Genomic DNA, 14,348 nt, shown 5'->3' with positions numbered 1-14,348 from the left:
CCAGTGGCTCCCACCTTTTAGGACCCAGGGGTATTTCTGAAACTATTGTGGGAACCAGGAAATAGCTATTTCACAGAAGAAATAATAGTGATGCTCAGAAAAGCTCTGTCCCCAGAACCAAACAAGCCACTTGCACCCACCCAAAAGCAGATAAACTAGACACACCAAAGCACAAAAAAATTATAGACCCTCACTTCCAACCAAACAACCGAGCTTTTAAAAAATCCTCATTTAAAATAAAAAATAAATGTGGGAGAAAGACACCTTGGTGTGTAGGAAAGGTGCCTGAGATCAATTTAGTGCTTATTGGTACCATCTTGGAGGCCACAAATGTCAATGTAAAGCATATGCATTGATAAGTCCTTCACATTTTGAATTGTCTGTTGTCAAAGTGTTGATAGTTATGGTTGTGGGAACATGTTGTCAAAGTGATTTTGCATCTGCTATCTTTATCCGGATCGCACAATGGTAATTCAAGATGAGATATGACACATGACAATAGAATTGATATAAACTTAGTAAGTTATCAAAAGCAGCACCTTAATATTTAGGAGTTGTTTTCCTCTTCTGTCACCTTCTTGCAAAATTTCTTACTGGCAAACAATATTTCCCAATGGACGTCAGGATATCTTCACCAATTTATATATTGTTTGAGCTATCCAGCTATGCGAAGTCCATTCTTATGTTCAAATGAAAGGAAACCAAATAGCTGGAATTTGATCTCTTTTCTGTCCCCCCACAACACCTGTAATCTATGAGAGAGTTTCTCCAGGAAGGCTATATGCTAGAATTCAGATCAATACAGGTGAAATTGTTCCAAACTTTCATTATTGTCCTTACTCACTGGAAGAAGATGAATAATAAGTTGGAGTAAGGAGTACATCCCGTTGCATTATTTGAGAGTTTTCTATATGCACCTTCTCCCCAAACCCATTTGTATCAATACATGCCCAGCTATATTGGTCAAGCTGGATATTTTGTTCCCAGCACAACTTCTAACCAGCTGGTCCACCTACAGTGGCATCCAATATAATTTTATAAAGAGATGACAGTAAGCCTTTATCTGCTCCATGATTATTCAATAATAAGACTCCACGTTCCTTCTCCCAAAGAACACCACAGCAGAGATTGGTTCTGGCCAAGCATACATCGAGCCCCAAACTCTTGAAGAACTGTAGGTGCAATATCCCAAGGAAATTTCAACTTGAACTTTTCCAAGTGGACTTTTAAATCTGCACACAATCATAAGGAAAGGGAGTGTGTATCTTCTCTGTGGCATTCTCCTCTGCCCCTGCCCCTGTGAATGTCAGCACTATGCACTCCCAGACAGCTAAATTGCCACTTTTAACTATTTTCATGGAAAACACTTTGCAGACTCAGTTTTCACCTTGTTATCCACTATGTAGTACAGTGGTACCTCGGGTTAAGTAATTAATTCATTCCGGAGGTCTGTACTTCACCTGAAACTGTTCTTAACCTGAAGCACCACTTTAGCTAATGGGGCCTCCTGCTGCCGCCACTCTGCAGGAGCACTATTTCTGTTCTCATTTTGAAGCAAAGTTCTTAACCTGAAGCACTATTTCTGGGTTAGCGGAGTCTGTAACCTGAAGCGTATGTAACCCAAGGTACCACTGTATATTAAAGCACAACAATAATGTTTTTGAAAAATAATAAAACCTAGGCAACATTCAAGAGTTAAACCCATCAATTTTACTGTATTTATAAGCACATTTACTGTAAGATTTGCCTTGGGCTTGGGGCCACCAATACACAACTGCAAGAACCTCAGGTTCATGGGTTCAAGCTCAATATTGGGCAAAAGATACCTGCATTGCAGGGGTTTGAAATAGAATACACTTGGGGTCCCTTGCAAAATTCGATGAGTCTATGGTTCTATGAACTGGTTATGTAACAAAAATTTCCAAGCAACATTTTTTTTATTTTATAAACAAAGGAAGGAAATACATTAGGGTTTTATCTTGAGTCGTAAGCACACAGATTCCTACAAACAAAGGAATGCCTTTTCTTCACCACAGCCAGGACATTATTATTATTTTTTGAAAATAATGGGATGGTGGGTAGACATACACCCTGGAACAAGAAGTGGGAGGATGAAATTTGGATCCACATCAATGTATCATTATGATCTGCATACACACATTCTGTCAAGAATTCTCGGAAACTGAATTTATCCTTCAGAGAGCTTCAATTCCAAGTATCTATAAACCTTAGTTGCCCAAATTTTTTGAGGGGGCAAATGTGCTTTGAATAGGCTTCAAAACAGAGCTTTCCAAAGCATGTGTCATCATTAGTGTGTCGACTGCAGTGTTCAGGGGTGTTGCATGATATATGTCCGTATCTCTTATAAGGGGTTAGTTTAACCTCTGGTTTGCTATTAAAACTGAATAATTGTGTCGCGAAATGATGCGTGTCTAAAAAGTGTGGAAATCTCTGCTTTAAAGGAACATGCTGCAGTCCCAATCCTGCTCACCTGGGTTAAGCCCTACTGAACTCTGGCTAAACACAATTAGGATTAAACCATAGATCTGTTCCTGCACCATAAACTGATCCTACTTTTTAAAGAAACGGCAATGACATAAAGTAAGTCCCCTTAGCGAGAGAATGCACATATCCGGTATGGCAGGGGAGACACGGTCAAACCTATCCTAAATTCACGGCTTAATGTCTCATTCTTTGGAGCCTGGAAAGTGAACTTCTGAATTAGGGCAGTGAAGAAAATGAAGAGCTCAGTCCTCGCCAACTGCTCTCCCAAACAGGCTCGCTTTCCTAGAAGACAAGGAGGAAAAAGACTGTTTCAGTGGAGAGCTTTTGCTCTCCAATGAGTGGCACAATTTAAATAACATGGGCAGATCAAATAATTTAAAAAGTAATTATGTTGTTGCAAAATAAACATAGAAGTCGTTCCTACTTCTCAGTCAAGCAAATGGGAACACTGAACAAATATGATCATGGTTTTACTGAATTTGGAATAGATATATTTGAGTTACATGAATTTATTTTTTCTCTAAAACTGCATATGATATAAATTTCAAATATATTTTATTAGGAATATCCCTAATCTTAGCTAAGGGTGTGGCAAACAGAGCTCAGTTCCTCAAGTTCAAGATGGAAGTGGGTTTCTCTTCCTTGAGGAAACTATGAAAAAATACATCAGCTGCTGTCCACCCAATGCCTTGTGGAGCACCTCTCCCACTTAGGGCACCTGAGAAAGCTCTGGAAATATTCCCTCAAAAATCTACACTGCTTATTGGGTGTGGGGGGAGGGGGAAGAGTATACCAACACCATTTTGTGTAAAATCACACCTCCTATAGTAGTCATTTTGTGACTTGCATCCACAGTACTTCCTCATAATCTCAAATGTGACCACTGGCCTCAATTGGGTGCTGAGCCCTGCAATACACCAGACTTCCCACAACCAAGCCATCATCATGTAGTCTCTGTTGCAATTCTAAGAAGCCACGCATCAACATTTGTTACCTGCAGAGAATGGCAGGAACGCTTCCCTTTTCCTGAACTGACCATTCTCTAGGAAATGACCAGGATTGAACACATTGGGTGTTTCCCACTCATCCTCATCAAAGAGCAGTGAGGTCAAGTTGGTAAGTAATATAGTGTCCTGCCAAAGAAGAAGCAGAGAAAAGTGGTAGAATAAAACTTGCAAAGAAATCTTTGTGTTTTGATCTGTGCAACTACTGCAGTACTAAGCCTCCTAGATCCAAGTCCAACTCAGAAAGAATGTTTTGAATGTGATATTTTTTATGCATTATTAACTAATTCATTGAACCGCATCTCACAAAAACACAGGTTCAATTTTAAAATACAGTGGTACCTCTAGATACGAACGGGATCCGTTCCGGAGCCCCGTTCGCATCAAGAGGTAAACGTAACTAGCGATGGCACGTCTGCACACACGCACAGATCACTTTTTGCCGCTTCTGCACATGCGCGTGATGTCATTTTGAGCATCTGCGCATGCGCAAGCAGCGAAACCCGGAAGTAACACACTCCATTACTTCCAGCTTGCCACGGAGCACAACTCGAACATGCTCAACTCGAAGCGTATTCAACCCGAGGTATGACTGTATATTCAAAGTAGGATAGGAAACACCAGATGCCAGGTGTTGTAGTTTGAGTTATTAGTAATGGTCATTTTTAAAAAAGCGAAAAGAAAAGAAAGTAACTAGCTATCCATATAAATGGTACAGACTGCGCTTGGAATCCATTTTTGCCAGGAGTTGGAAATAACCAAATGTCTATCTAGCTATAACCCCTTCCCTCCACTCCAGATCTTGATGTGCCCAAAGAACACCCCAGACCCTGCCCAGTGGCCATGCTGGCTTAAGCAGAAGGAGTTCAACAGCATCTTGGGAGCAGCACACTGGCTATCCCTGACTTAGAACTTTGGCATCAAGTTTTCACATCTCAAGAGAAGAGGAAAGGCTTATGAGAAAGGTATATCTTCTTAATGTTTACTTTGGGAATATGAAACCCAGCCAGTGTAGTGTCCTTTGTTGTCAACCGAGGCACATTCAAAGGTATAATGTTGCTTATTCTTTGAATTTCATGAACAACTGCATTGGTGTATGGCATTCTGTCCCTGTCATCCATCGATGGCTGGCGAGACTGGCCAATCACAGAATCTATTTCCGCTTGGACTTTTGCTGCAAATAAAAGAAAATCTCTCATCAACACAAGGATAGACTTTTTCTAAGATCTGTAGGGGAGGCCCATCTTTAATATTTAATGGATTTGAGCAGACACAGAATTGATACTCCTTAAATGGATGGGTAACCAAATTTTCACTTATTGGAATCCATTTTCATTTGGACCAGTCAACAGAGCATCCGGATATTTTAGGAAAGGCACCTATGATCTGCATCAGCAAATGAGGATTTAGAAATAAACAAAAGAATATCATCTGCAGATGAAACCAATTTGTATTAAACTGAATTATGTATTTCTCCATAGATCAACAGTACCTATGTTGTCTAATAGCGCAAGCTAAGGGTTCCATGCAAATATTGAAAAACAAAGGTGAAAGTGGACATCCCTGTCTAGCTCCTCTATAGTAGCAGAAAACATGGCATTTACTTTTACCCTAGATGAGGGTGAATCATATGATATCTTAATCCATTTTTTGCATTCCAAAGGAAATCCAGCCACCATTAGTTTAGTACAGCCACCATATTCTGTTTATATATTTTGTCAAAGACCTTTTCAGCATCTAATGATAATATTATATATTGATGTTTGCTTTCAGTAGGCCTTTGTTATGTACAACCCAAAGTAATGAAAGACAAATGAGCCAACTACAGTTCTACCTTGAATATCTGGATAAATGGCCATATACAGCAAACCCCAACGCAGGGTTGTAGAAGTTGTTTCCGTTCCAGCAAGAAACAGATCCAGTGCTGAATGTAGAAGGTTTTCTTCATGGAAATTGGAAACAGAATCCTCCTTAAAACAGAAATGCACCAAGGAGTTAAGCTGCCATTAAAAACACCATCCTGTCAGACCCACAAGTCAAGAGATCACTAGGGGATTCAGCGACTCTAATCCTGCATCTAGGAAGGTCAAGACAACAGTCCTGTGAATCACTGGTGCTGGCATGAAGTTTGGGATTGTTCTGGTCAAGGATGCCAAAGCCCTAGAGGAGGTTTATTCAGACAACTGAGGCAATGGATGGCCTTTACTACAATGATTCTTTTGGTCATGTCAACTGTTTGCTCTCACTCACCACTGACAAGTGGTAAAATCCCAGCAGTGAAAGAATGGAGAATTGTCTCCCCACAAAATACATGAGTTCATATTCATGCATATGCAGAAATTTATTTTTTCTAGAATCATAAACTCAATGGAAACATTGAAATGTGGTCAGCCATTATGGGCCACATGGTTATTTCTGGTTTTTAAAATTGTTTCTCTGCCTTCTGCTACTATCATTTTTATTATCAAAATTATATCTACCTTCTATCCTTTTCATCTCTCACCTTGGCCATTTCATTTAGGTAGGCATCAATGAAGTCTCTGTGTTCAGATGGGTTCCAGTCTTCTTTGTGTTTTTCAATGATTTCTCTCACAAAGTATTTCAGCTGCCCCCATTTTTTAAAAAGTGTGTGATGTGGCCCCGGCAGGTATTTCATGACATAGGGAAAGAGATCATACATCTGAGGAAACAAACACTAATATCATGTATGTGCAGGGAAAGCCCTCTCCAAAAACATTCACATCATGCTCTTGTCATGGGAAAGAGGCTAGCAGTAATAAAGGCTGGTGTGCACAGGCTCAAAGATGGCAGACTCTCCTGGAACCAGAGTAAATATTGTATGCACCACTGCTTATGATGGGACCCCATGGCAATGTCTTCACTTCTTGGTTAGAAATGTATGGGTTGCAGATTAAATGGCATCATGGTGCTGATTTCTGCAAGCACACCTTCTAATTCACTGATCGACTTCCTATGAAGATGATTGCCATTTTGAAAACTGCATGTATCAATGCCTGCTCATATCACGAATATGTAGAGTTTCCCTTTAATGTTATGCATCTGCATGGGGTGTCAATTCACAGATTGTAAATGGTGTGTGTGTAGAATTAGTCCATATAGGTAAAGTAAAGCACCCCTGGACAGTTAAGTCCAGTCAAAGGCGACTATGAGGTGGCGGCGCTCATCTGTCTTTTCAGGCCAACGAGCCGGCATTTGTCCACAGACAGCTTTCCGGGTCATGTGGCCAACATGATTAAACCACTTCCAGCCTAACGGGTCACCGTGATGGACGCCTGAGTGTACGGAAATGCCGTTTACCTTCCTACTACAGCAGTACCTATTTATATACTTGCACTGGTATGCTTTTGAACTCCTAGGTTGTCAGAAGCTGGGGCAGAACAATGGCAGCTCACTCTATGCATACCATTTGTGATGGCCTCACTCTGTTCACATACATAGAGATTTTATTCAGTCACACATGTTATTCCCCCCAATAAAAATATGATCTGTGCTGTAACACATGATTCGGCCTCCCACTTTACGTTACTGAACACATCCCAACCTTTACATCTTCAGTGCTTTAATAAACAACACTAGGGGGCAGAGGAAAATGGATGGAACAAGATGCTTGAATACAGGAGAAACAGAAATCTGAACATGAAGAAACAGGAGGACCAAAGCAAATGATTTCATAGTCAACAATAATGTGGGAATGTCACTGGAGCCCAAGCAATTGTGTTGTGGTTATATGCAAAAGAACTCAGAGAAGACCTACCATACTCCAAACACTTCCCTGAAGAAGCAATGCCTCATCGAGCAAGTGCAGTAGCTTCTGGAAACGGCTGTCATGGTAATCAAAGCGGTCCCCAAAAGTGATGGAACAGATGATATTTGAAACAGCATTATTAATCTGAAAGTGAGGGTCAAATGGCTGCCCTGGAGAGAGAGAGAAAATGGTGCAGAAGGAATTGGGGTGCTTCTAGCTTCCATATAACAAAAACAGAAGGAGGGGAAAGTGGATGAGTGTGGAAGGGGTAGAATTTGTTTTAGCCAAAGAAAGCATCGGTATTAACATCATACCCTGTAATTTAACCGGGGACACCCAGGACTCTGAGATCTATTTATATTTTCAAGTGAGTATGTATATTCTCCATAGACAAGGATTTTTCTGTAACAATGGCTGTCAAAAAGGGTAAGGACCGTCTCAAAGACAGTATATACCAAAATATACCAAAATGATTGCACTTCAAACCCTATTCTATTTGTGATGTTGGTTGTCAAAATCATCAAAATCTGCACACCTTCTCAGCCCAAACACTCCATCATTGTTCTTAAGTCTGTTCTAGTTCAGGGGCTTTTAGCTCCCATGGCAGGTTCCAACACAGAGCTTCACACTAGAACTTTTCTGCACCATAATGAGCCTCTGTAGAGCTTCCTATCAACACCCCCTTCGCCATCACAGGGTTATTCCAGTCCAAGCAGAGCTACGTTTACGTGAAGAAATAATGCTAAAGAGCTTCGCACCCTGGCTAATATATTTTTGATCTTGTTCATAGAAAATAGCAGCATAAATATGCCCCAGGTTTGTTGATTCTGGTTCTCACCTTTCTCAGCTTCTATTGCTTCCTTTAAGTAACGGCTTTCTTCCTGTATTCTTTCTTCTAAAGACCTTTTGCCCAAACCAAAGTTTCTGAGTGTTGATAAGGCAAACCGTCTTTGATGTTTCCAGATGAGACCATTAGAGAAGACCAGTCCTAGATGGGAAGGAGTAATAAGTACATACAGCAAGTAAGTAAGATTTAGCAGTCCTTTCAATTCCAAGATGGATTCCTGTCTCTTTCCCTTTATTCTGCATGCCTACTTATTATGTTGGATAGACTGCAAGGCATTTGAAAATGTGACCTGGACCTTGGCCACAGGCCCACTTGACATGACTTCCAGCATGCTGCATCCCCACTTGGGTTCTGCTCACTATTAACATATTTCTCTTTGCTGTTTCATTTGCATAACATTTTTGCTATATGTTGTTGTTGTTGTTTGAATTTATATACTGCCCTATACCTGGAGGTCTATATGTTGGGCATCTGTGGACAGTGACCTCTGAACTGGACCTGTTTCACTTCCCAATGCCCTGCCTTTCCTAAATGGACACAATCACAGGGAAGTCTTAGCTCAGTGGTTTGCAACCAGAGTGCCATGGTACCCTAGGGTGCCTTGAATTATGGTTAAGAGTGCTGCGGGCAACACTGGTCTCTGACCCTCTTTCCTTCCCTCCCACCTCTGATGCCCTCTAGCACCTCTGCCTCCCAAAGGCTTGTGTGGCTGTTTGTTGCAGCAGCCCTGGTTACGAGCTCTGCGAGTGAATGTTCTGGGTGTGCTGGTTGTCAGGAGCTGAGGTGGCCACGGAACAAGGAAGCAAGTGGGTTAGGGAGCCCAGCCAGCCAGTCCTTGCTGTTGGGACAGACAAGTTCCAGGCCCCTGTGGGGCAGTGTGAGGAGGCACCTCTCTTTGGCAAGGAGGTGGTGGAGCTCAGAGACCAAGGATGGCAGCAGTGGCTGCCTAGAGGACTCCCAAGGAGAGGGGAGAGGAGAGGAGGCTGAGGGAACACTCCACAAGGGAGAGTGCTCAAAAAAGGGTGAGAGGCTGCCAGCTCTGCAGGCAAGGGGTGACATAACTGGGCTCCTGAACCCCACAGGGGTTCCATGGAAAGAATGTAGTTGGTCAAGGCAGCTGTGGACTCAAAAATGGCTGTGAAAAAGATACTACCTGCTGCTTCCATACAGTGCTTAACGACAGCATATTATTCCATCACTACTAGGGATGGGGCAGAAAGTCAGCTCAGGTGCAATTTAATGCAATTTTAATTCATTCTCACTGCCTGAAACAATACATTAACTGAAACATTATTGGATGTAGAAGTTTGGCAAACTGAACAACAGATAAATGAGGAACTGAATGAAAGGAAAACTCCCATATTCCTCCACCTCTAACAATTGCAGACCAATAATGACAAGCTGTTTGATGCACTACACAGCCAGACTCTGATTGCCACCCAACACTGAACTGTGAGCTGTGAATCTAGTTTTGTAGGTCTACATCTATGAAAAATCTTATTAGTTTACTTTTGTTTAAAGATGCAAGAAATGGAAAAGTGAATTAAGATAAGGTTACCAGATTTTTTCCAATGAATCTGGGGATACTTTAAATACATACATACATACATACATACATACATACATACATACTACACATTCAGGACAGTGATGCTGCAGTGATGGCAGTGGGAGAGGGGCCGCCGCTGCCTTGACCTCAACCACCATGTTTCCCCTTCCTCCTATGCTTCTATCTCCTTTCTCCATGAGCCTAGGCAGCCCCTGAGTTGTTGGTTCTTTGGTGGTGGGGGTGGGTGGGGAGGCGGTGCACAGTGGGTCAGCAATGGAAGGTGGAGAAGGAGGGCTGAGAGCAGCGGCGAGGCTCAGGCAGTGCGATGCCTCTATTCCCATCGGAGCAGCCCCAATCCCATTCCTACTTACATGCAAGCAGGAGGGGGCAGGGATCCCCTCCCCTTCCCGTTGCCTAACGGAGAGATCCCTGCCCCCTCCTGCTTGCATGCAAGCTCTGATAGGCAGCGTGAAGCCTATCTTCACAGATGTTGGGAGGCTGCTCCGATAGGCTGCGTTTCCCGGGGACATTAGATGAAATCCGGGGACATTCCGGGGATGGAATTTGTTGAGGGACTTATTCGCAAATCCGGGGACTGTCCCCTGGAAACGGGGACGTCTGGTAACCCTAAATTAAGAAAACATCTAATAATCTAAAAGGTTGTACAATCAGTGCAGATAATTAAAAAAGCAATTTTAATCATCTAAATCATTGACCATAGTAAAGGAAACTTACCAAGTGACCCAAATATCTTATCAAGAACAGGGGATTTTGGTCGATCTACAAAATATTCTCCCTGATGGACAAGAGCCTCTTTCACCAGGTGTAATCCATTCACAACCACAATCCTTATGTTTCCAGTCTGAAGGCCGAATACATTGCCATATTTTTCTGCAAGCTGAACAGAGACAGTAAGGTGAATAAGCTTTATTGTACTAGCCAAAGTCTATGACAAAATACTATCAGGAGAAGATGTATCAACATAACTATATAATTGTATATAAAAAACAGAGCCACTGCCTGAATTGTCAAAACTATAAAGTGCAAATGCATGTGTAGATTGAGGACTCCACACAACATAGGTTTTTTTTTTCCAGTTTAGACCTCTGAATCTCCCTTACAGTTTACTGCAGTTTTGTCCAGGTTCTTCTCCCTGATCTTTCTTGCCACCAGCCCAAAAATGCCACATTATGTGTCACTGGAGTATTAGTATCACTGAGCAGCCATAGAACCTGAATGGAGATGGAGGAAGAATATATAATATCCTATCTAATATATTATATATTAATTTGTTGGCAGACTGGAGGGAGAGGGAGAAAGAAATATGGCAGAAGGAAGCTTTGATTGCTGTCAAATGGTTTCCAGGGGCTGTAAATGGACAGGCCCCCTCCATCCTCCACCTGCAATCTATTCACAAGAGTTGCTGCTTATTTGCATGTAGTATAGCTGTTGCAAAGATAAAGGGGGAGTGAAGGTAGGGCAATGTACCTACCTACATGTAATGTACCTATGTACCTATGTACAATGTAAGTACCTACATGCACACACACAATATTCTGCCAGCCATAGAAAGCAAATGGCAGTTGTGGACACAGGTTTGTTACAAATAGCTGTTAGGTGGTGAGTGAGGCCAAAATCTGGCACCCTCAAATAGATTTTCTCAATTTTGCGCCCACTTGGCTGGGCATCTTATAGGGAGAAACTTCCCACACCACCCTAAAGCTGTTTCCTCCATCCTTACCTTTCGTGCTGAAATCTGAGGCTTCTTGAAATCCAGCTGTAGTGTGCTACCCAGAAAGGGAAGAGGCCTGGGCCCTGGGGGGTAATTCCTTGGGCGAATCTGTTTCTTGTAATCAGCAATAAGTAGAAATGTTGCCAGAAACACCAGAACAACTTGCAGGGACAAGGCCTCCCAGAGGACAGAGAGCAGCTGGAGCAACATCTTCAAACCCTTCTAGGTGTTCTTATGTCAGCACAGACGGCATTGTGTCAAGGGAAACTTCATTCTGCTACAGCTACAGCAGCCACACCCGCCCTCTTGGCTAAAGTTCCTGAAATAAGGGCAAAGTTTACATATATTATATATCACGCCCACAAAGATGCAGGAAGGAGATGACTTAATCACTCACTGTACCAAGGGGGCGGGGAAGAGTGTGGAGAACAGCCGCTTTCTGAATTAGAATATTTCCTTCCTGTTTTCACTTTTGTGAAACAGTAAAGGATACTTTCCTTCATGACATTTCTAAGGGGTTTTCTGCCACTACAAATCAAAGCACTGTCCATAAAGAAATTTAAAATGTTTACTATGGAGAATGTCTTCTGTTCCTAACATGTTTGAACCAGTGGTAGTTTCAGCAGCTCTGCCCGCTGCCTAAGGAGCCAGAGAAGTCAACCTGCTTGCCTTCTGTTCAGTATTGCATACGTTAGATTTTGCTTTGGCAACAGACTGACCAGCACCTCTCCAGATGTTTTTGGTCTCCAACTCCCAACAGCTCTAGGTTGTATGGTCAACAGTCAGGGATCAATGGAGAGCCCTCTATTACTAAGATAGTTTTAGCCAGTAGCAGACCATGTAGAAGAGGGAAATTTTGTGCAAAGCAAATCCATTGCCAGGAGCTCTGGATTGGCTTCATCAGTGTGTTTACAGCACACCAACATCACTGTCATGTTGCTTTCCCCACTCCCAGTAAGCAGGAGCAACTCAGCTCTTGGGAGGTCTAGCGAGAGCCACGTTACCACACCCGCCTGCGTGGCTAATGCTCCTACCGGAAATGAGGGCAAAGTTCACAGGTATTGTTATGTATCGTGCCCACAAATAGGCAAGGTGATGACTTAATGAGTAACTCTACCAAGGGGGAAGAGTTATGATATTTCCTTCCTGTTTTCCCTTTTTAGGAACTGTAAAGGTTACTTTTCTTCCAGACATTTCTAAGAAGGCGTTTCTGGCAGTGCAAATCAAAGCACTGTCAATAAAGAAATTTAAAACTTTTACTAAGGAGGATGACTTCTGTTCCTGACACATTTGGACCAGTGGTGATTTCAACAGCTATAACCAATGGCTAAGGAGGCCGGAGGAGTCAACCTGCTTGCCTTCTGTTCAGTATTACATAGGTTACATTTTTTTCTGGCAACAGAATAACTTGATCTGGGACTGGCAACCAGTACCTCTCCAGCTGGTTTTGGGTCTCCAACTCCCAGCAGCCCCAGCCAGTATGGCCAATAGACAGGGATGATGGGAGAAGGATCATTCAGAGGGCCAGAGCCCTCTAGTACTAGATAGTCTTCTCCAGTAGCAGACCATGTGAAGAAGAGAAGTTGGTGCAAGGCAAACACATTACCAGGAGCTCTGGATTGGCTCCATCAGTGTGTTTACAGCACACTAACATCACTGCTGTGTTGATTTTTTTCCTCCCAGTAAGCAGCAGCAACTGAGCTCTTGGGAGGTCCAGTGAGTGCTACCATACCATCTAGTTCTACTCTTAGCCAAGCCATGATCTCTTAGCCTTGGTTCCCCATCTTAAATACAAATACTTAAATACTAAAACTGATGATAATCAGGTGGCCAGGTGGAATTGTGTCTACAGTGGAGCTGAATGGCAAGTCCTTATTCCTGCCTCTGCGCACGTGGAGGATCAATGGCTGCAAGCTACAACAGCATGGACTTCTGCTGGGGGAGGTCAAGTATGAAAGCACCCAGTCGCTAAAATGTTGCTGTGGAAACCAGAGGCTCCCACCTTTGGGGGCCCAGGGGTACTTCTGAAACTATTGTGGGGACCAGGAAATACCTATTTCACAGAAGAAATAATAGTGATGCTCAGGAAAATTCCTTCCCCAGAACAAAACAACAAAATAACTTTCATTATTATTCATCTTCTTGTGACCAGGTGGACAATAAGTTCATTGTTCTTTAAAACCCAATTTGAATTGTTAGTTTCAGTACTGCCAAACCTGGGGTAAGGAGCACATCCTGTTGCATTATTTGAGAGATTTCTAAAAACACCTTCTCCCGAAACCCACTTGTATCAATACATGCCCACCTGGTGACACACACCATCCAACAGAGGGGGGAGGAAACTGATGCAGTGTGGGCCAAATACCTGGGTGTCAAATACCAGCTGTGCAATACTTTCAAAGATAATTCCCTCACAGAAGCAAAGACTGATTTATAAGGCAATTTCCACCACAAAACCTCCCAGTCTCTATCACTGAGCGAAAGCTAGATATTTTGATCCCAGCACAACTTCTAATCAGCAGGTCCACCTACAGTGGCATCCAATATAATTTTAGAAAGAACTGAGAGTAAGCCTTTATTATTCAATAATTGTTGTTCAAAGGCCTTAAGACTCCATGTTCCTTCTCCCAAAGAACACCTGAAGAGAGATTGGTTCAGGCCAAGCATGCATCAAGCCCAAGACTCCCAAAGAACTGCAGGCACAATATCCCCAGGAAATTTCTGCTTGAATGTTTTCAGCTGGACACAATAGTACTGATGGAAAGGGAGCATGTATCTTCTGAGTGACATTCTCCTCTGCCCCTGCCCCTGTGAACGTCAGCACTATGCACTCCCAGACAGCCAAATTGCCACTTTTAACTATTTTCATGGAAAACACTTTGCAGACTTAGTTTGCACCTTGTTATCCACTATGTATATTAAAGCACAACAATAATGTTTTTGGA

General features: G+C 42.5%; 1 protein-coding gene across 1 annotated transcript; it reads right to left on the bottom strand.

The window, feature by feature from the left end:
- Positions 1 to 1,554: 1,554 nt before the first annotated feature.
- On the bottom strand, positions 1,555 to 14,304 carry LOC128415695 (cytochrome P450 2J4-like). The gene is made up of 9 exons (XM_053392277.1): positions 11,413 to 14,304; positions 10,407 to 10,569; positions 8,114 to 8,263; positions 7,285 to 7,445; positions 6,013 to 6,189; positions 5,344 to 5,479; positions 4,496 to 4,683; positions 3,500 to 3,638; positions 1,555 to 2,787 (listed from the first exon to the last, which is right to left on the bottom strand). Exons 1-9 carry the CDS (start codon positions 11,611 to 11,613, stop codon positions 2,612 to 2,614), a joined length of 1,491 nt encoding a protein of 496 aa, XP_053248252.1. The 5' UTR covers positions 11,614 to 14,304; the 3' UTR covers positions 1,555 to 2,611.
- Positions 14,305 to 14,348: the final 44 nt, after the last annotated feature.

This window comes from Podarcis raffonei, chromosome 6 (assembly GCF_027172205.1).
Source record: "Podarcis raffonei isolate rPodRaf1 chromosome 6, rPodRaf1.pri, whole genome shotgun sequence".
NCBI classification, from domain to species: Eukaryota; Metazoa; Chordata; class Lepidosauria; order Squamata; family Lacertidae; genus Podarcis; species Podarcis raffonei.
The sequence above is the reverse complement of the archived record's forward strand: the minus strand, read 5'-3'. Positions and strand labels throughout refer to the sequence as shown.